This window comes from Eriocheir sinensis, chromosome 18 (assembly GCF_024679095.1).
Source record: "Eriocheir sinensis breed Jianghai 21 chromosome 18, ASM2467909v1, whole genome shotgun sequence".
Classification (NCBI taxonomy): domain Eukaryota; kingdom Metazoa; phylum Arthropoda; class Malacostraca; order Decapoda; family Varunidae; genus Eriocheir; species Eriocheir sinensis.
In genome coordinates this window covers 17,349,642-17,377,141 of record NC_066526.1, presented here as the reverse complement: position 1 = coordinate 17,377,141, position 27,500 = coordinate 17,349,642, and the positions used below count along the sequence as shown (strand labels likewise).

Below are 27,500 nucleotides of genomic sequence, written 5' to 3'. Positions count from 1 at the left end.
AGCAGTAGCAGTAAGTAATTATAGTAGTAGTAGAAGTAGTAGTAGTAGTAGTAGTAGTAATAGTGGAATTGATAGGATTCATTACAACATCAATAAGAATAACAACAATGAAATCAATAATAGTAGTATCATCATCATTATCATCAACAGCAACAACAAAAACAAACACGATAACAACAACAACAAGATAGCTAAGCAGAATTAAATATAATACCCCTCTCGCTCCCTCCTTGGCACAGCTCATCTTTAAAATACAGTCACGGCAACAAAACACCAAAAAAGAGTCTTGGCGTTAATTAGACGAACATTATGGCGCAAATAAATTCACTGTCTGTGTATTAATATTTACAATGTAGTGCTGCAGTGCGCGGCGTGGATGGATGGATCTCTCTCTCTCTCTCTCTCTTCCTCTTCCTCTTCCTCCTCTTCCTCCTCTTTTTCCTCTTCCTCTTCCTCCTCTTCCTCCTCTTTTTCCTCTCCTCTTTCTCTTCCTCCTCTTCCTCTTCCTTTTCCTCCTCTTCCTCTTCCTCTTCCTCCTCTTCCTATTCTCTCAAGCTATCTATCTGTTTATCTATTTATCTTGCTCTTTCAGAAACTTTTCGCCCCACTTTTCACAACAATTAATTCACGTCTTTCTCCCTTTCTAATTCATCAACCTCAACCCCCATCAAAACACCTTCAAAATAGTTCTAACTCCTATCTTATTTTTTTTCATATTATCTTTATGTATCTCACCAACCATTACCCTCGTACCTCTAAACCATATTCTCTTTCTAACTCATTCATAGCAAACTCCGATTCACTGTCGACAATACCTTACATTCCATTACAATCTTCCTCTAACCCACGTCCTCTCTCCCACAACTTCTTAAACGCAGCTTTAATTTCTCCTCTTACTATATCTGCTTCATTAATCTGACCTCATCCTGTCAATCTGAGACAACTCCATCTAATCCAGCTTCTGTTATTCACAATTCCCCTCAAAGCAATCTCTATATCTTTTCTAAGTTTCTGCTTCACTAACTACCACCCTTTCTCTCCTTCCGGTCCCCCTCTAACCTCTAATCCCTTCACAATCACCACTAACCCTCCTTTAACTTTCTACCTCACTAACCACTGACCTGACTTTCCCTCTCTCTCTCCCTACAGCCAGCTCTAACCTCTAACTCCCCTATAACTCTCTCTCCTTCACTAACCACCACCATCTCCCTCTCCCCCGACAGCCAGCGTCAGCAACGACATCCACGCCGGAATTGGCAACAAGGACGCCCCGCAGTTCGGCGAAACCATCCAGAACGTGACGGTGGCGGCGGGGCGCGAGGCGAGGCTCTCCTGCATAGTGGACAACCTCGGCGAGTATAGGGTAAGTACCAGGAAGGGAGGAGGTGTGAAGGGGAGGATGTCAGGGAGAAGGGAGGACGCCAGAGTGAATGGGAGGATGCCAGGTTGATAGTGTTGGAAATTGGGTGACTGTGAGGACCGAGTGGGTATCAAAGGAACGGGGAGAAATATACTTCAGCTAAAGCGAGTAAAACAATGAGAAGATGCAAAAAAGGCGTCATAGTGTGAACGGTGAAGTTAGGGTGAAAGGAAGCATGTCAGGGTGATGAATGGTAGGAAATGGATAGGTGTGAGGACAGAGTGAGTATCAGTGGAATAGAGTAAAATCTAGTAAATAGAACAATGAAAGGGTGCTACGAGAAGCTTCATGGTATGTAGGGTGATGCCAGGATGTGTTAGGGAGAAAAAGGTGATGAATAGTGACAGTGAAGAGAGGGGAAGGTGTTATTTAAGTGATTACGGTGAAAGGAAATATAGACAGGTAGAGGAAGAAATAAAAGATATAAAAAGAAGGAGATACAAGAACAAAACGATATATAAAAAACAAAGCGGATAGAGAAAAAAGGCAGAAAGAAGAGAAAATAAAACAGAGAGAGAAAATAAGACAGAGAGAGAGAGAGAGACAAAACAGACACAAAAACAGAGAATATAAAACCAGATAAAAAATGGTCACAAAATATTAAAGAAAGGAGACACGGGCATATAGAAAACAGACACAAAAAATAGAAAATACGAAGATAAAAAACAGAAGCAAGATAGAGACACACAAAATAAAAGCACATAGAAGGAGAAAAACACCAAGACAAAACAGACAGAGGGAAAGATATAGACAGAAACAGATAGAGCGAGAAGGAGAATAAAAGAGACAGAAACGAATACAGAGAGAGAGAGAGAGAGAGAGAGAGAGAGAGAGAGAGAGAGAGAGAGAGAGAGAGAGAGAGAGAGAGAGAGAGAGAGAGAGAGAGAGAGAGAGAGAGAGAGAGAGAGAGAGAGAGAGAGAGAGAGAAGGGAAAAATAGGTTTGGCGGGGAAATTGAGGGCCAGGTTCGGTTATCAGAGGAAAGAGACAAGAGACCGAGAACGGATATTACGTCGGCGCCGAGACACTGGCTGGCATCCGGGCCGACCCAGGTAATGAGAGAGAGAGAGAGAGAGAGAGAGAGAGAGAGAGAGAGAGAGAGAGAGAGAGAGAGAGAGAGAGAGAGAGAGAGAGAGAGAGAGAGAGACTAGACATTTGCCCTCAACCAACCACCCAAAGGATTCACCACCTCTCTCTCTCTCTCTCTCTCTCTCTCTAGGGGCGGGAGTTTTTCCATTAATCATGCACGCCGCTACTCATGGACGAGACAAAATAGAGAGAGTTTTATTAATCGAATGAAGCGAGAAATTGGAAAATTGTTCACCAAAGTGTCTGGGAAGGAAGTGATGGATGGCGCGAGAGAGAGAGAGAGAGAGAGAGAGAGAGAGAGAGAGAGAGAGAGAGAGAGAGAGAGAGAGAGAGAGAGAGAGAGAGAGAGAGAGAGAGAGAGAATCTTAATGGTTATGCAAACACGCTAATGATCGGGCAGATACTAAACCAATTTGTCCACTGACTTTCTTCCTCTGCATTTTTCCTTCTCTTTCTTTTTCTCCGCTTAGACCGAGACCGAGGGATGACAGGATGAGGAAGAAGAGGAGGAGGAGGGGAGAAGAGGAAGGGAGAGGAGGAGGGGAGAGGAGGAGAAGGAGGAGGAAATGGTGGTGGAAGACGGAAAGAAGAAGGAAGAGAAGGTAGGCTGATGCAAATGTTGATAAAGAGTAGGAAAAGGAAGTAAATGAAGGTGAATGAGGAAGGCAATGAGGAGAGGAAGAGGAAGAGAAGGAGGAGAAAGAAAAAAAAGGAGAAAGCTGGAGGTTTTATTAGATGAAACTTTTTGGACGTATGAAGAATGGAAGGAAAGAAAAGAAATTATAGAAATATAGATAGTAAAAAGAGATAGAGATAGATAGATAGATAGATAGATAGATAAATGTTGAGAGAGAGAGAGAGAGAGAGAGAGAGAGAGAGAGAGAGAGAGAGAGAGAGAGAGAGAGAGAGAGAGAGAGAGAGAGAGAGAGAGAGAGAGAGAGAGAGAGAGAGAGAGAGAGAGAGAGAGAGAGAGAGATGATATTCATGTGCGGAAAATCGGTTTATGAAGAATTAAGAAAAAAATCAAGAGAAAAAACGCTGAGAAAACGCTTATTACCTCTCTCTCTCTCTCTCTCTCTCTCTCTCTCTCTCTCGTTATGTTTTGCTTCCTGTCTTTTAATCTGTGACTGTTTCTATCTTTAATGAATCGAGAGAGAGAGAGAGAGAGAGAGAGAGAGAGAGAGAGAGAGAGAGAGAGAGAGAGAGAGAGAGAGAGAGAGAGAGAATCAGATAGGGAAAGACAAAGAAAGTGAGACAGACATATCCACAGAGATAGACAGACAGACAAATAGAGGCAAAGGAAGAGATACAAAAACAGATATGCGAATAAAACAAACAAAAATTCAACCAAACAAAACTAAGCACAAAAAAAGAAAAACAAATAAAAAACAAGCAGGCGGGAAAGAAAGAATTTTATTACAGACGGAGGAATAAAGGGACTCAAAACAAGTGAATCCGGTTCGCCTGCGTTTCGGATCATTCACGAAGCCTTCCCTTCCCAGACCTTAAAGTGGCTTACCTCTTCCCTAGCCACGCGCCGGGCGGAGGAGGAGGAGGAGGAGGGGAGAGTTTGGAAGAGTAGAACAGAAGGGTGAGAGAGGAGAAAGAAGAGGAGACGGAGGACAAGGACGAGGAGGAGGTGATGCAGGTGGAGGATAAGGACGAGGAAAGAGGAGGAGGACGAGGAGGATGGTGAGGAGGAGCTGGTGGAGGAAGAGGTTGTAGGAGAACAGAAGGGTGAGACAGGAGGAAGAGGAAGTACAGGAGGAGGAAGAGGAAGAGGTGGAGGTAGAGGTGTTAGGAGGAAGCTCAGTTGGAGGAGGAGGAGGAAGAGGAGGGGAAGATGGGGAACAGAAGAGGAGGAGCAGAAGTATGGAAGAACAAGAGCGATAAGAAGTGTTAGGAGGAATTAAAGGAGGAGGAAGAGGTATTAGAAGAAGAGGGAAGAAGGAGGAGAGAGGGGAAAGTAGAGAAGAACGAAGAAGAATTTACGGAAGGAGGAGGAGGAGGAGGGGACAGAAACAGTGGAGAGTTTAAAATGGAAAGAAAGAGAAAGAGATAAAACAAAAAAAATATGGAACAAAGACACGGAAGAGAGAGAGAGAGAGAGAGAGAGAGAGAGAGAGAGAGAGAGAGAGAGAGAGAGAGAGAGAGAGAGAGAGAGAGAGAGAGAGAGAGAGAGAGAGAGAGAGAGAGAGAGAGAGAGAGAGAGAGAGAGAGAGAGAGAGAGAGAGAGAGAGAGAGAGAGAGAGAGAGAGAGAGAGAGAGAGATGAAGCAGTGAGGAATCCTATTAAGGTTCGGTGGTCAAGATAATTGTTTTGAATCAGAGTTCGAAGCCTCAAATGTTTCGGTTCGGCCTCGATTTTATTTCGGTTCACTGGAATGCGTTTCGGAATCTTGGAATGCGTTGACTATTATTGTTTTCTTCATCATCATCACCATCTTTATTATGTTTACAATTACTATTATTATTGTCATTATTTTCATCATTATCACCATCATCAAACCGTCCTTCATTATCATCGAATTCGTTAATGTTTTAGTGTTTTTCTTTTAATCTAACTTTATGATTTCCTTTGTTCTCTTATTTTCTCTACGGCCCTCTTCTTTTTTTCTTCTCTTTCCTCCTGTTCTCTTTTCAATTTTCTTTTCTTATTTCTGTTCTCTTCATTTCTTTTCTTTTTTTCTTTTCTATCCTCCTGTCCTGTTATGTTCTCCTTTCAGTTTTCTTTTCTCTTTTCTTCTCTTCATTTCTTTCATTTTCTTCTCTTCTCTTCTCTTCCACCTTCTCCTCCTCCTCCTCCTTCTCGTCCTCCTTCTTCTTCCAATCATCATCATCATCTTCCTTCACATTCCATTACCTAATCTCTCTATTATCATATTCTCACATTTAAGGTTCCTTCCTGATCTTATTCCGTTTCTAAACTCCACCTTTTCCTCCTCCTCCTCTCCTGCTCCTCGTCCTCCTCCTCCTCCTCTTCCTCCTCCTCCTCCTCCTCGTCCTCCTCCTCCCTTTGTCTCCTCTTCGTGGCGTCACACTTTGATCTCCACTGACCCACGGCCTGACCTGCCTCGCTTGGTGACGACGAGGAGGAGGACGAAGAGAAGGAGGAGGAGGAGGAGGAGGAGGAGGAAGAAGAGGAGGAGAGGGAAAAGGGGTAGGAGGCAGAATAAATAAATGGGGAAAGTAAAAACAAAATAAGATAAAGGAAGAGAAAAAAAGAGGAAAAAGAAACGAGAGAGAATATGAAAACCAGTAAGAAATGGAGAAAGAAAAGTAGAAGACGATTAAGAAGAAGGGAAGGAGGAGGAGAAAGAGAGGAAACGGAGGAAGAAGAGGAGGGGGCCGAAGAAGAAGAGGAGGAGGAGGAGGAGGAGGAGAAGGAGGAGGAGGAGGAGGAGAGGGAGGCGTATAATCCTTGTCGTCCGCCAGCTTTCTCTTGACACCTCTCAGGCGGGCGTGTAGTACTGGCCGTGCGTTGCGGTCTTAATGCCTCTGTCTCTGCCCTGGTCCTCGGCGACACACCAGAGACGCAGACGGAGAAAACAAAGAGAAAAATGTGGGTGATGATGATGATGATTACGATGGTATTGATTCTGCACTTTAATTTTCATGATATTTTGCTTCTCGTTATTCTATTGGACTGTGGTGAGTTTTCTAGATCATCCGGCGCAGTATTGTTCATCTTACTGAGAGATACAGAGAGAGATGTTGGATTCTTTTTAGGAGCAGCGAGTAGCGGGCTTTTTTTTTTATTAATGTTTACTTTTTTGTGCCCTTGAGCTGTCTCCTTTGCTGTAAAAAAAAAAAAATAAAAAAAAAAATAATGAAGATTCTGGTATTTACTGCACATCGATTTTCATGAGCAGGTTTGGTCTTTGTGTAATGGAAGTGACATTCTTTTGTTACAATCTATGCTGAGGAGGGTTTTTTTCACTCGCCATATCAAGACGGGTTTAAACGCTTAACATTATATTCCATAGAAACGCAAAGGGTGCGATAAGACGTGATTCAGGTTTAATACCAAACTACGGAAGAACAAGTAGAACAGGATTAAGTTGGATGAGGCCAGATTGAACAGAGACAGGCAAGAATTGTTAGACTAATAGAGGAGTGAAATAGGTTTGGCAGTCATGCGGAGGAAGCCAATGCGATAGATAACTTGAAGATAGGGAGATAAATTCATATATTGCGGGGATAGGTGGTAATAAGCGGTGTTTGGTTTACAGAAACTGCCCTCCATAGACATAAGCCAACATAATTTCACGGGTGATTATTAAACCATAAATATTAAATGAAATTCAAAATCGCTCCTTGTCCTTCGTTTCTCTTTTGTATTGTACGCTTTTTATATTTAAGTGTAAAGCCCACAGTGATATATTTTACCACCGGAATTTTGTCTCCAATATATTTCTACTCTCTCTCTCTCTTATTTTATGGGCTATCGTATTTTTGGCGCAGTCCAGCCGTGTCACAATATACTTCTCAAACATTTAGAGAAAAGTACAGAGAGAGAGAGAGAGAGAGAGAGAGAGAGAGAGAGAGAGAGAGAGAGAGAGAGAGAGAGAGAGAGAGAGAGAGAGAGAGAGAGAGAGAGAGAGAGAGAGAGAGAGAGAGAGAGAGAGAGAGAGAGAGAGAGAGAGAGAGAGAGAGAGAGAGAGAGAGAGAGAGAGAGAGATTTTTTATCTTTAGTGTGGCCAAACCCTTTCAAACGTAACTTTAGAGAACAAATTGTGTGTTTAGGAGTGACAGTCTTGCGCTACTGTGTCCAAGATGTGTGTCCGTGGAGGAGGAGGAGGAGGAGGAGGAGGAGGAGGAAGAGAAGATGAAAAGAATAAAAAAGTGCAACAAAGAGAATTTAAGGAAAGGTCGAGAAAAAAATAAATACAAGTGTGTGATGAGGCTATGACATTTCTCTCTCTCTCTCTCTCTCTCTCTCTCTCTTGATCTGTAACTTCTTCTCCGTGTTCATTTAATCTTTCTCCTCCTTCATTTTTCCCCCTGTTCCCCTCCTCCTCCTCCTCTCCTCCTCTTCCTCCTCCTTCTCCTCCTCCTCCTCCTCCTCTTCGTCTTTCTCCTGACAATATCTGATCTACGAGAGAGAGAGAGAGAGAGAGAGAGAGAGAGAGAGAGAGAGAGAGAGAGAGAGAGAGAGAGAGAGAGAGAGAGAGAGAGAGAGAGAGAGAGAGAGAGAGAGAGAGAGAGAGAGAGAGAGAGAGAGAGAGAGAGAGAGAGAGAGAGAGAGAGAGGCAGCAAGAATGGTTAATCCGAGTGAGATATATCGCAACTACTTTCCAGTCTGGCTGTCTTCTTTTTTTGTTTGTCTGTCCCTAGTCTCTCTCTTTCTGTGGTGAAGATGGCGAGAAACAATTTATGACAGACTCGAGAAAAAGAAAAGAAGTTTCGACGAAGAGAGAGAGAGAGAGAGAGAGAGAGAGAGAGAGAGAGAGAGAGAGAGAGAGAGAGAGAGAGAGAGAGAGAGAGAGAGAGAGAGAGAGAGAGAGAGAGAGAGAAGGCTCAAGGGAGAGTATAATGCAAATATAATTATAATACAGAGACACTGAGGCGTAAGATTATCTGAGGAGACATGAGAGTATTGAGGAGGAGGAGGCGGAGGAGGAGAAGGAGGAGGAGAAGGAGGAGGAGGAGGAGGAGGAGGAGGAGGAGGAGGAGGAGGAGGAAACGAAGAAGAGGAGGAGGATGAAGACAACGAAGAGGAGGGCGAGGAAAAGGAGGAAAAGGGAACATGAGAGAGAAACAGCAAGATAAAGAATAGGAGGAGGTGGGGAAGGAGAAGGAAGAGGACGAAATCGAAGAGAAATACAATAGGAGGAGGAAGATGAAGAACAGCAAACGGAATCAAGAGGAAGATGGAGAGAAGAGGAAAAAGGAAAGAAACAAGTTTGAGAGAAACACGAATTTACGAGAACAACAAAAACAAAAACAATCATGATAACGACAATAATAACAAAAATAATAATGATGAAGAAACAATAGCAATAATAATAGACTCGGAAATAGATATGGCGCGTGATCGATAGATAAAACCAGGAAACAGCTTTGGATGGACGAAAAACAAACGAATCAGGAGGAAAATAAACAAACACCAGATAGAAGTGACCCTTTAAATTGCTACTCTTATCACAGGCACGCTTTTTATTTATTTCCTGAGCCGCAAAAACGTACCCACACACACACACACACACACACACACACACACACACACACACACACACACACACACACACACACACACACACACACACACACACACACACACACACACACACACACATTGAGACAAACATTTAAGGACCTAGATCCACACATTAAAACTAACAGAAAACAGACACACACACACACACACACACACACACACACACACACACACACACACACACACACACACACACACACACACACACACACACACACACACACACACACACACACACACACACTGACAGACAGATATACACGCAAACATTCAAACACAAAACAGACTGAGAAAATGCACAGAAAAACAGATAATAAGAGACAAAGAAAGACACAGACAAACAAGTAAACAGAAAGACACCGAAACACACTGACAAACAAAGCGACTGAGAGACAAAGACAGACGGACAGACAGACGCTTTAAGTAGGCAAAGAAGCAGACAGACAGGCAGGGGCGGCGCAGACACTGGGTTACTCTGGCGCATCTCCAGATCTCATTTAGGAGAACGTAACCGATCCCAAAATAGTCCCCCCTTAAACCGTGTGTGCACCTGTGTGTGTGTGTGTGTGTGTGTGTGTGTGTGTGTGTGTGTGTGTGTGTGTGTTCCTTTACAAGTTCGGTGTTACAAAAATTCTAAAGCTCATATGTGGTAGTGGTAGTAGTAGTAGTAGTAGTAGTAGTAGTAGTATAGTAGTAGTAGTAGTAGTAGTAGTATAGTAGTAGTAGTAGTAGTAGTAGTAACACCCAACTAGTGAAAATATCAAAACAAACATTAAATAGGCGAGAATGTGACATAACAAAAAAGAAAAGAAAGGAACAGAAGGGAACACGCGAGGACACAAAGGGACGCGGGGGGGGGGGGGAAGGAGGGAGGGAAAATAAATAACATCAATGGAGAAAAATAATATCAAGTGAGAATAATCAGAGGCACGCGCGAGGGAGGGTAACAAGTATTCTCGCCCGCGGGAGGAAAATATTCTGAAAAATAAGCCGGCGAGGGGCAAATTTTTGAGGAGGAAAATACTCTTTGCAGGGAAATAACTGGGGCGAGGAACATGTTCGCGGGTGTGTGAGGAAGATAATTCACAGGGAAAATACTCCCGCCGGAAAAATACTCGGTTCTCGGTGTAATTTGGGTGAGGGAAAACAATGTGAAAAAGAGGAAAGAGGAAATGTACGAAGGAATATATGAAAAGAAAAATGATGGTGTTATGGAAAAGATATGAATGTGGAAAGAATTTAAATATTTCATCCAGGAAAATATTGGTGTCAGATGTTTTTTCGAATCAAGGTAAAAAGAAGAACAAAAGGAAAAAAGAGGAATAAGGAAAAAAAATAAAAGAGGGATGAAAAATATAAATACAGGAAAAAATGACGATCCACAATGCAATGTGGAAGAAGAATAAGAAAAAAAGGAATTGGAAGGAAATATAGCAAAAAATATACAAAATATGAGAGAGAAGACATAAGGAAAAACAATATGACAACAGAGGAAAGGAAATTGAATCTCGGAAAAAACATGAAAATAATTGAAAGGAAAAATATTCATCCCTTGCACATACTCGTTTTAGAAATCGGAGAAAAAACAAATATTCTACTTTTTAATCAGGATAAAAATTCACTGAAAAATAAGAAAAATATATAATTATGTAAATGACTACGAAAGAAGGGAAAGACATAGAAATCAATACTGTGAAAGAATATATGTAGAGAGAGAGAGAGAGAGAGAGAGAGAGAGAGAGAGAGAGAGAGAGAGAGAGAGAGAGAGAGAGAGAGAGAGAGAGAGAGAGAGAGAGAGAGAGAGAGAGAGAGAGAGAGAGAGAGAGAGAGAGAGAGAGAGAGAGAGAGAGAGAGAGAGAGCGAGAGAGAGAGAGAGAGAGAGAGGGAGAGAGAGGGAGAGAGGGAAACAGGAAAGGGAAGACGGGGAGAAAGAGAGTGAGGAGAGGGAGAGAGAGAGAGAGAGAGAGCGAGGGAAAGAGCAGGGAGGGAACAAGGGGGCAGGGAAGGTAGGGAGGAGAGGAAAAGGGCAAATTGGTGCGTGTGTGCGTGTGTGTGTGTGTGTGTGTGAGAGAGAGAGAGAGAGAGAGAGAGAGAGAGAGAGAGAGAGAGAGAGAGAGAGAGAGAGAGAGAGAGAGAGAGAGAGAGAGAGAGAGAGAGAGAGAGAGAGAGAGAGAGAGAGAGAGAGAGAGAGAGAGAGAGAGAGAGAGAGAGAGAGAGAGAGAGAGAGAGAGAGAGAGAGAGAGAGAGAGAGAGAGAGAGAAGAGAGAAGAGCAGTAGGACAAGAGGAAAGGAGAAAAAAGTTCCCATCCCGATCATAATGGACACAAACATACGAACATATATACGAGACTGTTCAGACTGAGTGCTCGGGGAAAACTAATCAACATTTTAAGGATATCCATAAATACTCGAATATACATTTCAAACACATACATTAAACAATTGCATACAGGCATTTTCTAACATTAATACATAAACAGGCAAGCAAGGTATTAAGCCAGCGTGGAGCCTCATTAGTTTTACCTTACTGATGCAGGGACTAAAGTTAAAAAAATATGGAAGAGAGAGGAAATTAAGTAAAGACAAAAATGGGGATGATGAAGGTGATTATAACATGCTGAAATAACATCATGATAGGATTTGGAATAAGGAAAATATGCTTATCATTTCGTATTAATAAGTAGGAAAAATGCAAATTACTCCGCAGACCATTCAAAAACGTAAAAAAACTATTAAAAAAACACTCTTGCTAATCTGAATAATCTTCGTGTGATAAAATTTGTATAAGCGAGTGCGAGCGGCTGAAACCCAACCCGGATATAGAGGAATGGAAATCCGGTTAATACGTCCATATTCACACACACACACACACACACACACACACACACACACACACACACACACACACACACACACATGCACACACATGCGCACACAAGCGAACAAACAAAAATGGACCGTATTAGCTATACAGGCAGCGCCACACGTGGCCACTCAGTGAACTGTCAAAGCAGTACTTTCCATAGAACTCAGGTTATGTACTAGAGTGCGGCTGAGGCTGCCTCCAGGATACAAGGCCTTGGTGCAGCCATCGCCCCAAGCCAACGACAGCACGCACTTTACTCCTACCCGATTTCCTGACTATACTATTTGACATGGAGAAAAACTGAAATCGGGTAGGAATGAAGTGTGTGCAATCATCGGCTTGGGGCGACATCGGCATCATGGCCGTGTATCCCTGAGACAGCCTCAGATGCACTCTAGTCTATAACTTGAACTCTATGGAAAATTCAGCTTGGAGTTGAGTGGCCACACGTGTCGCTGCCTGTATAGCCAATACGGTCCATTCACACAGGCACACACACACATACACATAGCTTACACACACACATACATATAAACGCACTTACATACAAACACACATACACAGTCTCTTTATCTATCTACTTATCTATCTACTTATCTATCTATCATATTATCCGTCTTACACACATACACACATTCTTCTTATCATTTATCTTCCTGCCTATCTATCTTTTACACACACACACACACACACACACACACACACACACACACACACACACACACACACACACACACACACACACACACACACACACACACACACACACACACACAAACACACGCAGATATACATATGTTCGCATCCGTTTTATCGTTCACCTTATATTTTGGCGAGCGATCCCTTCCGAAACCTTACTTATTTCCGGCTCGTATTTCAGCGGCGGCAATACGCTTTCATTATCTGTAGTCGTATATTCCCGCGATACAACATTTCAATTATTTCCGGACGGCGTTCCAGTGATTTTAGCGGCGGCGGCAGCGGCGGAGGCGAAGCGGTGGTGGAAGAGGCGGTGGGATAGTTCTTCTCTCCTCCTCCTCCTCCTCCTCCTCCGCCTCCTGTTTTCTTCTTTAGGTTCACGATCCCAAGACCACCAAGAATCGTTTAATTGTAACTCCAAGATGCTCCAGATACGTGTGTGTGTGTGTGTGTGTGTGTGTGTGTGTGTGTGTGTGTGTGTGTGTGTGTGTGTGTGTGTGTGTGTGTGTGTGTGTGTTCGTCTATCACCCTCCCTAATTGCCTTTTACTCATTATCTTTCTATATCCCTTCCCTCTCTTTATTTCTCCTCATGCCCTTCATCCTCTATCTTCTCATTTATCTCAGTCTTTTCTTTTTTCCTTCTCCGGATTCCTTCTTTTTCTCTTTTTCTTCTTTTGTTCTTTCGCTTCTGTCTCCTCCCTCATCAACATCTTCCTCCAATTTCATCGTCCAATCCTTTCTATTACCTTTTTCTTCTTTTAATTTTATTCTTATTCTCTGCATTTCGGTTTATCCATCATATTCTTGTAGTTTCTCTTCTTCCATTTCCTCCCTCATCACCATCCTCTTCCTCCTGCTCAACATTCTCCTTCTATTTCTTTATCCAATTCATCTTCTTATTCTATTCTTTTTATTTATCCTACGTATTCTTTTCTTTTCCCTTCTCCCTTTTCCCTCAGCACCATCCCCTTTCCTCCAGCGCCACCTTCGCCTCCTCCTCTTCCGCCTCCCCGTCTGCTAAGTGTGTCCCCAGATTGTGCTCATTACAGCATTCCAAGGCGACGCAGCTGTAATGGTCCAGGACGGGTTAATTTCTTCCTCGTTTGCCCTTAAAGATATCTCGTTGTGGCGTTGGGGGGGGGGTTGGGGTGGTGGTGTTACTGTTGGTGTTATTATCCGCCCGCTGGTGTTTTCGTCCCCTCCGTTCTTCTTGTGATGTTTGTAAAAGATTCAATTAGATTCTCTTCCTTGTCTGCTCGTAAAGATACCTCTCTCTCTCTCTGTTGTTGTTGTTCGTGGTGGGAGTGGTCGTGGGGGTGGTAGTGGTGGTGGTGGTGTTCCTGTTCGCCTTCCATTCCTGATTTCTGTTCTTTTCGTGTGATACTGGTAGTCGACATGTTTTTCCTTCTTTCATTTCAGAGTTATTAGTGTAGGTGGCGCTTGTGGTGGCGGTGATGGTGCTTTAGTTGTTGTTGTTGCTCTTTTCTTATCATCTTCTCGTTATATTTGTTTGTGGTCCACTTAATTATTTCATCCTAATTACCCCTGAAGATAGATCATTTATGTAGTCGGTGATGTAGATGATCATTATGTAGTCGGTTTATGTAGATGGCGGTCCTGTTCCTCTCTATGTTGCTCTTTCTGTTGCTCTTCATTTATTATCTCTCCCTCGTTGGTGATATCTAGTTAGTGGAGGTGATTGTGGTGGTGGTGGTGGTGATGACGATGTTAGTGATGCCTCTAATGTTATTCTACAGCTCTGCTTCTCGAGGTCTTTCTCAGATATTGAATTAATATCTGAATTTCTTGCACCATTGCCGATACCATGATCAATGTTGTTATTGCAGCTGCTTTTCTCTTCTCTTGATAATTGCATGATATTCAATTATCTCTGTGAAACACTTCAAATAACGAGCTTCTTACTTCACTAATTCCTTTTATAGTAACCTTCTATATATTCTCTTTCATTCGAGAGAGAGAGAGAGAGAGAGAGAGAGAGAGAGAGAGAGAGAGAGAGAGAGAGAGAGAGAGAGAGAGAGAGAGAGAGAGAGAGAGAGAGAGAGAGAGAGAGAGAGAGAGAGAGAGAGAGAGAGAGAGAGAGAGAGAGAGAGAGAGAGAGAGAGAGACAGCTTCCCGGTCAGCCCTAAGGTCAAGAGCCTCCTATTTTCAACATTCTATGCGAGACTCAAGCAATATTTCAGAGAGGAACCAGACAAGCGCTGCTCCTCTTACAAGATTGAAATTGACAAGCGTTCCCACATTCCCCTCTGCTTCTCAGTCCTCTCCAGCGCTTTCCTCCTCCTCCTCCTCCTCCTCCTCCTCCTCCTCTTCCGCCTTCTCCTCCCCCTCTTCTTTCTCCTTTACATTATTCTTATTCTTATCTCACTGCTTGTCTTCCTCCTTCTCCTCCTTCGTTTCCTACTGCATTTTCTCTTGGCTAAATTCTTCTTCTTTTTCTGTTTCATTTCTTCTTCATCTTCTTCTTCTTCTCTTCATCATTCTTTTCCTCTTTTTGCATTCCCTCTATTATTATCCTTCTTTAATGTCTTTTTCTGGTTCTAATTTACTTTCCTTCTCATCCGTTTCCAGTTCTTTATCCTTCTTTATATTCTTCTTCTCATTCTCGCTTACTCTCTCTCACTCTTTCTTGTCTTTCTTTCATTCAACTTTATCCAGCTCCTTTTTCTTCGTCTGCCCTTCATCAAGTAATTTATATTCCTTCTATTCCCCTGAACCTCCACCATTACCACCACCACTAACTCTTCTTCTTTCTCATCTTCCTTCTTTCACCACCTTCCTATTCCACCTATTCCTCCATTCTCTATTTATATTCCTCTTCATCCTGGTCCTCCTCGTGCTGTGGCGACCCGTTAAATACAGACAATAAATAAACCACAAGTCTCGTCGCATAAATTATAACAACGATGGACTGATTATTTGATGGCCCGGTCTGGTGTGTATCAATCATCCATTACCGGGGCATGTACACGTGGGTCGGCCGTTATATAGTCATGTGTGTGTGTGTGTGTGTGTGTGTGTGTGTGTGTGTGTGTGTGTGTGTGTGTGTGTGAAGGGATGAGAAATAGAAAAAGACAGACAGACAGACAGACAGACAGAAAGGAGTGCAGAAGTTACTCCAGAAGAAAGGGTGTAAAACTCTACGGAGCGGTCAAGCCACATTTAATTTACAGCCCAATTACCTGTGTGTGTGTGTGTGTGTGTGTGTGTGTGTGTGTGTGTGTGTGTGTGTGTGTGTGTGTGTGTGTGTGTGTGTGTGTGTAATCCAGCATTATCAGCACTCAATATAGGCAAGGAGGAAAAGGAAGAGAGGAAATATAAGACGAAATTACAAGAATCGAGACGAGAGAAAATAAGTGACGGTAAAAATATTTGATCAAACATCTCCGAACCACCACCACCACCACCAGCACCACCACCAGCTCCACCACCACCACCAGCACCACCACCAGCTCCACCACCACCACCACCACCAATGCCGCCGCCTCAGTCTCAGCTTCCGCCATAAATATCGACACAACGAGCCGCTCAACTCGAGTCCCTGAAAAGATATCGAGCGAGCAAAAGGAATTCACATGCTAATGATGGAGGATCTGAAACCCCTTATGTGTGCGAGAGAGAGAGAGAGAGAGAGAGAGAGAGAGAGAGAGAGAGAGAGAGAGAGAGAGAGAGAGAGAGAGAGAGAGAGAGAGAGAGAGAGAGAGAGAGAGAGAGAGAGAGAGAGAGAGAGAGAGAGAGAGAGAGGCAGACAGACAAAGGTAAAGAAGGAACAATGGACGAACACACAAATAAACTCCCATACATAGACAAACAGACATATAGACAGAGAGGCAGACAGAGGCATTAAAATTCATTAGAAATACACTTGGTTAAATGGAAAAACATATAAACACACAACAAAATCAAACACAGCCAAACAAAATGAACGAAGCGAAAATAAACAGAGAAACAAAACAGCGTAAAACAACAAACAGAAAACAAGAAACTCCACATTTCAATCTCAACCTTGTCCGCTTTTTTTTTTTCATTTTCACATCTTTCTTTCTTTTTTTAAATTCGTACGATAATTGATTTGGGAACTAGGAGGAGGAGGAGGAGGAGGAGGAAAGAAGAGCGAAGGAGAGAGAGGAACAGAGATTAGCTTTTCCATTCTCTTTCTAATGGAACTCAAAATACAAAAAAAGGAACCTTGTATTCTTTACGGGGAAACTTGTATAAAAGGCGGGACCGTAGCCGGATTAGTCGTATTGATCCGGTTACCGATGACTTGTTTTACGGACGGGAAAATTGATTACACACGCTGATGAATGCTACCCTTTGTGTGTGTGTGTGTGTGTGTGTGTGTGTGTGTGTGTGTGTGTGTGTGTGTGTGTGTGTGTGTGTGTGTGTGTGTGAGGGGGGGTGGGGGGACGTGTTGCACAAGAGAGAAAGAGATACGTAAAAATGACAAGGAGAAATGATAAAGAGAGAAAACATAATGGGGAAGGAAAGGTCATTCTAAATCGCAAATTAATGATAACAAGGAGGCAATATGCTCGGAAGACACCAAAGAAGACAATAATAATAATAATAATAATAATAATAATAATAATAATAATAATAATAATAATAATAATAATAATAATAATAATAATAATAATAATAATAATAATAATAATAATAATAATAGAAATGAGGGCAATATAAAGCACATGGAACATAAAATCCTATGAAATCCATATCTTTCTTCCCCTTTATGTCCTCCTCCTCCTCTTCCTCCTCCACCCCCACCTCCATCTTCCCCTCCACCTCCTCTTCCTCCTTCTCCTCCCCCTCCTCCTCAATCTCGACGATCTCAAGTAAAATTTCCATAATTATGATTTATGATACATTCACTTAAGAGGACAAACAGGAGGATAAAATATTATATGCTACATTTAATTCGAACTCTCTCTCTCTCTCTCTCTAAGTTTTTTACCTCGTTTTCGCTCCGCCTCAATTTTCTGTGTTGGAGGAGGGACTAAAGAGAATGAGGGAAGAGGCGGCGGTCACTCGGCTCATCAGCGTTTCATTGTCTTATTAAATATTAGTCTCCCAGAACCCACGTCTCGGCCAGGTGCACGGGGCCCTCAGGTGCGCCGCCACGCCCTCGTTAGGTATGCCCGGCGCTTTAATCTCATCCTCAATAGACTCGGTGTTTTTCTGGAAGCACAACGAAAATTAGGTATCGTGCCCAGTGCCCTTAATCTTCGCTCCTGCTTTTTGATGTGTGTGTTTGGCCTTTATCTTTGTTTTTCGCTATTCTCTCTCCCTCTCCCTCTCCCTCTCCCTCTCTCTCTCTCTCATCCTATAAATACAGTTAAAAGTATAAGCATCAGTATCGCTGGAATGGACGTGTGGTGAGTGGTGTGGTGCTCTGAAGTGTAATGGCGTAGTGGTGATATGGTGGTGATGGAGTGGTGATGGAGTGGGTGCCGTCAACGTAATAGTAAGGGAATTTCGTTAGTTGTAGGGATACGCGGGTTCACCGAAGAGGCGTTACTGAGTCCCAAAATGGTATACAGTGTTATGTAGTGAGTGCAGTGTAGCGGAAATATAACAAAGGAGAGGGTTTAGATTTGTGAAGTGGTAGTAGGGGATAGAGTGTGGTGTATTTAAAAAACGTACTGTAGTGGGTTACCTGTATTTGGGATAGTGTAAAGGGTAAAGGATGTAGTGTCAATAGTTAGACAGGTAGCATTGATTTCTTACAGATAGCGTATTGTAGTGACTCACGATTCTAGAGTTTACAGTGTAGTGGGAAAATTGAAGAGGTGTAAGGGGGGTGTATTGTATCATAAAAGCCGTTGCGTAGCCAATGTATTATAATGGGCATAGTGTAATGGGTATGATGTAATGCAATGTAATGTGATGGTGTAGTGTACTGTCTCTTTAGTTAAGTGAAAAAGTGTAGACAAAAGTAGTTTATAGGTGTAAGGATGGAGTAGTATATTCTCATAGGTGCTGCTGCTGTATTGTAATGGGCATAGTGTAGTGGGTGTGGTGCAGTGTAGTGTAGTGTGATGGTGTATTGGGCAGCTAATGTCAGGTTTGCCTTCACAAGAACAACTTTGGCGATACAAAGCATTAAGGTGCAGCTGGGCAGAACGGTGGTGCCTGTGTGTGTGTGTGTGTGTGTGTGTGTGTGTGTGTGTGTGTGTGTGTGTGTGTGTGTGTGTGTGTGTGTGTGTGTGTGTGTGTGTGTGTGTGTGTGTGTGTGTGTGTGTGTGTGTGTGTGTGTGTGTGTGTGTGTGTGTGTGTGTGTGTGTGTGTGTGTGTGTGTGTGTGTGTGTGTGTGTGTGTGTGTGTGTGTGTGTGTGTGTGTGTGTGTGTGTGTGTGTGTGTGTGTGTGTGTGTGTGTGTGTGTGTGTGTGTGTCCCTCTGTCTCTATCTTTCTCTCATACACACACACACACACACACACACACACACACACACACCGTTTATATGCTAATGTAAACAATAAGATGAGAAAAATGGCTGTGTTGTGCCACGCTGAAAGTGAGTGTTTAGTGAACTTACGAAAAATTTAGAAAGTTATGTGTGCGTAAGAGTTTTGTGTGCGTGGGAGTAGTACGTGCGTAAGTGTGTGTGTGTGTGTGTGTGTGTGTGTGTGTGTGTGTGTGTGTGTGTGTGTGTGTGTGTGTGTGTCATTCAATCACCTATATTTATTCACGTGCTAGAATCATGACTGCCAGCCAGTACCTTCCAATAAATAACGTGTAGCTTTATAATTTCCTAACGGACAAACAAACAAACAAACACACACAAAAAAGAAAACATAATCACACTTTTTTATACATAAAGGCAAACTAATAAAAAAAGAGGGAACAAAAACACGATAACTAAAAATCAGGAAATAAGAAAAGAAAACAAAATGATCCGCCGACGAGACTAGAAAGTGAGAAGGAAAAAAACATGAAAACAACAACTTGCCGGACAGGAACACGGTGCGACGAGGGAAGGAAATAAAAGAAAGTGAGGGTGTGATGACGAGGGCGAACAGGTCACATGGAGAGAAGGAAAAAGAAAGTAACAGGGGAAAGAGGTAAAAAAAAGATGAAAATAACAAGTGTGGGAGGAAAATAATGGCTAAAGCTTACTGTTTGTGCTCCATTTTTCCTTCCCTTCTTCTTCTCTCTTTCTATCTTCCATTTAGTCTCTTTACCTCCCTCTCTCCCCCTTCAGTTTTCTTTTTCCCATTCCCACCACACTCTTTCCCTTCATCTCTTTCAAATCCCTTCTGGCTTCTCCTCATCTCACATTTTCTCTTCCACTTTCACTTCGCTCACACTCCTTCCCTTCCTACCCTTATCCTATTTTGTCCTTTCTCCTTTTCTTGCCTTTTTCTCTCCCTTTATTTCGTTACCTCAATTTTCTCTGAACCTTCAATATCATCTTCCTCCCTTGTTCGCTCTTCTTTGTTCGTTCACTTCCTCTTTCAATCTCCCAATCCTCTCCTTATCTTCCGCTAATTATTCACAACCTCTTCCTTTGTCATCTTCTCTACCCTCTCTTTTATTCTCTCACTCATTTTCCAGCTAATATTATTTTTCATTCCGACTCACTCCCCTATCTCTCGCAACCCGACTCTCCTCCCATTCCTCTCCTCTCTTCCATTCCTCTTTTCATCTTCTCTCACTCCCCTCACCACTTTCAACTCCTCTCTCCCCTCCCTCCCTCTACTCCCTCCCACGTTACCTCTTCACAGATACATTTACAAGTACGTCTGTGTGTGTATGTGTGTGTGTGGGGGGGGGGAAGGGGAGGTGTGTGTGTGTGTGTGTGTGTGTGTGTGTGTGTGTGTGTGTGTGTGTGTGTGTGTGTGTGTGTGTGTGTGTGTGTGTGTGTGTTCTTTAAAGGATATATTCTTTCTTCTTTTTTAGCCATTTTTCTTGACATGGTTTTCATTTTCATATTCTGTCTTTCACTTTAACTTTGTTTCTTCTTGCTTTTTCTCTTTCATGGTTCTTTAATCCTTCTTTTATTTCTACTTTACCATTCTTCTTGATTTTCCTCCTTTAATAATAGTGGAATGCATCTCTAAAAGCGGCAAAATGTATACTGTAAAAAAAATCCAACCGCAAAACTACCTTAGAAAATTGCGATATGCGAGAGTAAGAAACCACGACCACAAAACCAAAGCGGAATAGAAAATAAATATAACCGACGAAAATTACCAAACCAAACGGAATACATTAATAAAGAAACAAACGGCAGTTAAAAGAGTACCACAAAAACAAGTCCATGAAAGCAGAACCAAACAAAGGAGCATCGGCAAGCACGGCAACAAACACTTAATACACACAAACAAAACAAAAAAAAGCACGGGTATAAAACAAGAAGCGGGATGGAGGCCAACACACGAGCTTCACTTAGGATCCGAACCCTTTAGACCGTCTTACAAAGGATTCAGACCTCAGTTGTGCCGAGAGAGAGAGAGAGAGAGAGAGAGAGAGAGAGAGAGAGAGAGAGAGAGAGAATGCATTACTAAGAACAGATGGAAGTAAAAGTAATGTAAAAATAGTTAAAAACACGAATGAGAGAATATATTAAAAGGAAAACTGTTAAGTGATACGTGAAGACAAAGAATGTAATACAGAGAGAGAGAGTGGGAGAGAAGCAGACAGACAGGAAGACAGATAGACAGGAAGGAAGAGAGGAAAAGAGACGGCGGTCAGTTTCCCATTCTCTCTTCCACAGCTTACCAATCATCCGCAGAGAATCGAAGCGCACTCTCCCCATCTTAAACAAAACATAAAAAAACAACGCAGTAATACCTAACCCACAACGCTAATGGTTCACAGAAAACGAGAGATTCCGGAGCGGCCAATAGAGAGAATGGGAAGAGGGTTGCTAACTACTTAGTCTGCCTTCGCTTGGGTGAGGTGGAGGGATTGCTAAGGTTCTGTTATTTTGACAAGAAAGAGAGAAGGAAACAGACACAGTTATTACTCTTTTTGTTAACGAGGAATATTTAGTGGTATTAGCATTGAGAACTGAGGAAAGGAGAAGCACGGGAAGAGGAAGATAAAGAAATGGGACACGATAAAGAATGCAGAAGATGGAAGGAGGAATAAGACGAAGAGGAGAAAAGGAAGCGTAAGTAGATGGAAGGAGGAATAAATAGAAGAGACGAAATAAAAAGAGGAGAAGTATTGGAAATAGTGAATGAAGAGACAGAAATGAAATGAAGGGCAGTACCGAAAGGAGGAAAAAGGAAAACAGAAAACAAAGAGAAGATGGAGGAAGAGGAGAAAGAGGAGAAGGTGTAGAAGAGGAGGAGACATAGAAAAAGTATTGATATTAGTGAAAAAAGCGAAAGAAGAGAGATGAAGGGCAGTACTGAAAGGAAGAAAAAGGAATACAGAAAACAAGAGAAGATAGAGAAAGAGGAGGAAGAGGAGAAGGTAGAAAAAGAAGAGGAAACATAGAAGAAGTATTGATATTAGTGAAAGAAAAAGAAATGAGAGGAAGAGCAGTATCGGGAGGAGGAAAAGGGAATAAAGAAAACAAAGAAGAGAAGAAACAGGAGGAAGAGGAGAAGGTGGAAGAAGAGGAGGAGACATAGAAGAAGTATTGATATTAGTGAAAAAAGAGAAAGAGATGAGAGGAAGAGCAATATCGGGAGGAGTAAAAAGGAATTAAGAAAACAAAGAAGGGAAGAAGGAGGAGGAAGAGGAGGGAGAGAAAAAGGATGACATGAATTACCTTCTTTGCGCTCTATCACAAAGGTTAATCATTTCATCTCAAATACCAAAACCAACACACAGTCAGAAATGAATTAGATATAAATATATAATCAAACACACACACACACACACACACACACACACACACACACACACACACACACACACACACACACACACACACACACACACAAAGCGCCAAAAATCTGTCCTCTTCCTCTTCCTCCTCCTCCTCCTGCTCCCCTCCCCCCTTTAACCTCAGTATCACCACGCACAGAATATCAATCTGTAAGAGGAACGAGAGGAGCGGGAGAGGGAAGGAGGGGGAGGGAGAGGGAAGGAGGGAGAGAGGGAGGTAAAAGCGGAGGAAATTATTAAAAGGAGGGACGGAGATGGCGAGAGGTAAGATGGAGAGATGGATGAAGGATGATGTGAAATGGAGGAGAAGGAAATTTTTGAAAGGGATGGGGGATAGGAAGGAGGAGGAGGAAGAGGGGCAGCAGCAGGAGCAGGAGCAGGAGGAGTAGGAGGAGGAGTGGTTTGTTGAAAGAGCAGATAAGAAAAAAAGTGAAAATGCAAAATGAAAACATGGGGAAGGAGTAAAAGAATAAATATTTTCATAACTTGAATAACATAAGAGAAAGAGAAAGAAAGAGAGAGAGAGAGAGAGAGAGAGAGAGAGAGAGAGAGAGAGAGAGAGAGAGAGAGAGAGAGAGAGAGAGAGAGAGAGAGAGAGAGAGAGAGAGAGAGAGAGAGAGAGAGAGAGAGAGAGAGAGAGAGAGAGAGAAAAGGGAGGGTAAGAAATGCAATTAGAAGCGAGAGAAAACTCAACAAAACTTTACTTAAATGAAAAAAAAAACGAAAAAAGAAGACACGGAAAACAAATTGGTCTTTTAAATTTACTTAGCGTGTTATATATTTACTTTATTTTATTACCACCACCATCACCACCACCACCAACACTACCACCACCACCACCACCATCACCACCACCACCACCACTATCACAACCACCACCACTACCCTCTCACCTACCCCATCATTCTCACACCTTATACCTCTCCCTTCCTTCTCCGAGTCCTTTGTTTCTTTCCTATCTACACCTTTTCATCAGTTAATTTGTAGATTATTTTCGTGTATCAACGTAACAGTATAGCGAGAAAGGTCAGGCAAAGATACACACACACACACACACACACACACACACACACACACACACACACACACACACACACACATACACCTGCACACCATTACTGATTGACACATCGAGACCTTTGCGAAGCGCCAATAGAAGGTCGCAACGTCATCAATGAGAGACCTTTACGCTAACCTTCCAGAGTCATATGAGCGTATTATCATCAAAATCATCGTCATTATTATTATTTTATTATTATTACTGTTAGTATTAGTATTCATATCATTATTATTATTATTATTATTGTTGTTGTTGTCGTTTATCTGAAACTAGAAAAATAAATAGTGCAAAATATACGTTAGACAACGAAATACGAGAGAGAGAGAGAGAGAGAGAGAGAGAAGATATGTTTTTTCCCCCTCCGGTGACAGCTGGAACACTGTCTGAGAGAGAGAGAGAGAGAGAGAGAGAGAGAGAGAGAGAGAGAGAGAGAGAGAGAGAGAGAGAGAGAGAGAGAGAGAGAGAGAGAGAGAGAGAGAGAGAGAGAGAGAGAGAGAGAGAGAGAGAGAGAGAGAGAGAGAGAGAGAGAGAGAGAGAGATGAAAAGTGAATCTCTCTCTCTCTCTCTCTACACAGGCGACTCGTAAAACATCAACAGAACTTCATAAACATTCATTCACAACTTGCAAACGAAAGAATTATAAAGAAAGAGAGGCTGACATCTATTTAACTTCTCTCTCTCTCTCTCTCTCTCTCTCTCTCTCTCTCTCTCTCTCTCTCTCTCTCTCTCTTACTTCCTCCTCCCCTTTCTCTTTTCCTCCTGGTCTTTTTTCTACCCTTTGTTTTCCCACTAGTTTCAGGTTTTTGTTTATTTATTCCTTTTTTGGCCACTATCGTCCCTCTTCCTCTTTCTTTTCACCCTCCTTCCTTTTTCTTTCTCCACTTCTCTTCCTCTTCGGCTGTTTTTTCTCCCCTTCCTCACTTCCTCCCTAGCTTAAAGATTCGATTCTCTCTGTCTGTTTTTCCTCCTCGTTCCCTTTTTTCCTTTCTCTTTCCGTCTTTTTAGCTTCATCCATTTCCCTCTCTCTTCTTTCCTTCTCCTTTATTACATTCTTCATTTTCTTTTTTTTTATTTCCGTCTCATCCAATACATTTTGTTCCGTACCTTCCTTTTCTTATCAATCTCTTCCTCTCTTTCTCTTTCTTCCTTTCCTCTGTTTATTTTGTCATTCATAGGTTCTCTTTTTTTCTCTCTCTCTTTCTTCATTTCTCATTTTTTTCTTGCTATGTTCTTTCCCTTTCTTTTTTTCCTTCCTTTTTTTTCATTTGATTCTCCTTACATATATTCATTTCAAGACAATATTTATTTATTTTCTGTATTTTTCAAGCTGCCCTTTCTCATGGAACCTCTCTCTCTCTCTCTCTCTCTCTCTCTCTCTCTCTCTCTCTCTCTCTCTCTCTCCGGTATTTGGACAGGTGTCTCCCTCCTTCTGTCCTTCCCTCCCCCCCCCAACCACTCTTTTTTCCTCCCTCCCTCTCTCCCCTCCTCTCACTTTGCCTCCTCCCTCTCACGGTTACCTGGCTCTCTTTAGTCAGGTTAATTGTGTGTTGATTTTACATCCTCACGAGAAAAGTTGTTTTGATAAAGTTCAAGTCTTCTTTAGGTTATTTTCTTTCCTTTCTCTCTCTCTCTCTCTCTCTCTCTCTCTCTCTCTCTCTCTCTCTCTCTCTCTCTCTCTCTCTCTCTCTCTCTCTCTCTCTCTCTCTCTCTCTTCTCTCATTAGACCTTCATAAGTTTGGGATTTTTAGGAAGGTGTGTAGCTTGTGCGTGGAATTTTTGTTTATATGTTTGTTTTTGTGTTTGAATGTATGTGTGTGTGTGTGTGTGTGTGTGTGTGTGTGTGTGTGTGTGTGTGTGTGTGTGTGTGTTTCTATTTTACATGTATACGTTTTTTTCTACTACTACTACTACTTCTACTACTACTACTACTACTACTACTACTACTACTACTATTATTATTATTATTATTATTATTATTATTATTATTATTATTATTATTATTATTATTATTATTATTATTATTATTATTATTACTACTACTACTACTACTACTACTACTACTACTACTACTACTACTATTATTATTATTATTATTACTACTACTACTACTACTACTTCCATCCTCATTTATTATGCTACGAACGCGTGGTAGAGACGGTGTGACAGTTCCAATATTAGGGCGGCTCTTCGAAGGTGACCAACGAGGCGAAATGATAATTATTGATCCCGGTTATTCCTGATTATTATTGCTGGGCTGTAATCTTGCTACCTCCAACCCTGATGCTGATACTGGAAGGATGACTGTTAATGTAGGAGTGGTAGTAGTAGTGGTCGTAGTAGTAGTAGTAGTAGTAACCATAACACAACAAATACTCTTAACATAACCTTCTTTGCTACTGATGAGAGATAGATAAAGAGAGACAGAGAGACAGAGGGAGATACAGACAGAGTTAGAGAAATACACAGACAGACAGAGGAGGCATAGGGCAAGGCACAAACAAACCATTCTCGCCAGTTCATCACGACGGGAACTGAAAGGTTTTGAAAGGCTCAATATAACATGAACGGCAGAATTAAAACATTGAACATTGATGCTTGAATAACCCAAACGCTGGCCCACGGGGATGCTGCCGGTCCATGCATAATCACATGAAAAAATGAAAAGCATCCCAGGTATCATTCCACCTGTATTGAAAGGTTGAGAGGTTAATAGAGGGAAGGGTGGATGAATGGAAAGGTCGGTGGAGGGGTGGATGGAAATGTCAGAGAAAGGCCTTGATAAAATGAAGAAAGAGTAATATAGTAAAGAGTGGCTAGGTGGATGAGTCGAATAAAAGGTATGACAAATAGATGATAATGTGCACAGAGTGGATAGTGAAAAGGTGGATAGAAGGAATACTCAGAAAAAGAGGTTGATATACGAATGAATAAGTGAATAGAATGCCCAGTAAACGGTGGATGGAAGAAAAGTACAGTATCGAGCTTGATAAATGGAAGAATAGAAGAATAGGAGTCAGCTGTGTTTGATAAATAGTTGATTAGGTGAAAACAATAGACAGTAAAAGGGTAGATGGATAGACTGATGGATGGAAGGGTCAGTATCGCCTTAGTGGATGGAAGAATAAGGAAAATTGGTGATGGAGGAATGGACGCATGGATAGAAAGGTTGGTTTGATGGGTGGATGACTAAGTGGAGTAATGAATGAGTTAAATGATGGGTGGAAGGGTAGATTTTGTGACCTAATGCAGATTATTATGTTTATTTCGAAAGATAAGGAGACAGCTCAAGGGGTTAAAAAAAAAAGAAAATAAAATGGCCACTAGAGCATGGGAGGATTTTTTGTGTGCGTGTGTGTGTGTCTGCGTGTCTCTCTCTCTCTCTCTCTCTCTCTCTCTCTCTCTCTCTCTCTCTCTCTCTCTCTCTCTCTCTCTCTCTCTCTCTCTCTCTCTCTCTCTCTCTCTCTCTCTCTCTTTTCCGCGTCGAAAATGTCCTGCAAAAAAAGATTATTAAAAAGAGGAGCAGAAGAGACAGACAAAGGCATGAAAAAAGCTCTGAAAGAAACAAGCGAGCGAGCAAGAGAGAGAGAGAGAGAGAGAGAGAGTTGGCTCGCCTTCCGACATCTGGAAGAATCAGGAACGTACAATAAAATCACTATAACAGATGGTTTTTATTAGTGTGTGTGTGTGTGTGTGTGTGTGTGTGTGTGTGTGTGTGAGTGTGTGTGTGCGTAAGTTTAGCGTTGGTCTCTCACCCGCTCTTTTTCACACACACACACACACACACACACACACACACACACACACACACACACACACACACAACCCTCCCTCTATCTCTCTCCAACAAGACAAACACAAAAGGGTCAGAGTGTGCGAGAGAGAGAGAGAGAGAGAGAGAGAGAGAATGGAGAGGGGGAAAGAAACACCAGCAGCCCCTTTTTTCCCTGCCGCTAAACTATTACAGTAAAAATTCTTTCCCTAAAAAATAATAAAAGAGAACGTTTTTTCCCCTCTATCTCTTTATATATTTTCCCCTCGCGTTATGAGAGATTCAATTATACAACTACAAGGGAAAAAAGAGCAAACAGAGGGAAAAAATGACAAACAACTTATTTCCTTGGTGTGAATCTTTTCCCCTTTTATGGAGTTGCAAAAGGCGGGAGAAAAGAGCGAAAATAAAGAGGAAAAATGAGGAAGAGAATAGTTATGAAGAAGTGTAAAGAAAGGAAGAGAGAAAAGGAGAAGGGAAAGAAAGAATGAAAAGGGAGGAGGGAGGAAGGA

At 42.1% G+C, this 27,500-nt stretch overlaps 1 protein-coding gene across 3 annotated transcripts in view; it reads left to right on the top strand.

The window, feature by feature from the left end:
* LOC127000389 (basement membrane-specific heparan sulfate proteoglycan core protein-like) overlaps positions 1-27,500 on the top strand; it is a 155,281-nt gene that overhangs the window by 82,591 nt on the left and 45,190 nt on the right. For all 3 annotated transcript variants that reach the window (XM_050864068.1, XM_050864070.1, XM_050864067.1), the window contains exon 3: positions 1,224-1,363. In XM_050864068.1, coding sequence (XP_050720025.1) covers positions 1,224-1,363 — 140 coding nt within the window. The remainder of the gene's footprint in view (positions 1-1,223; positions 1,364-27,500) is intronic.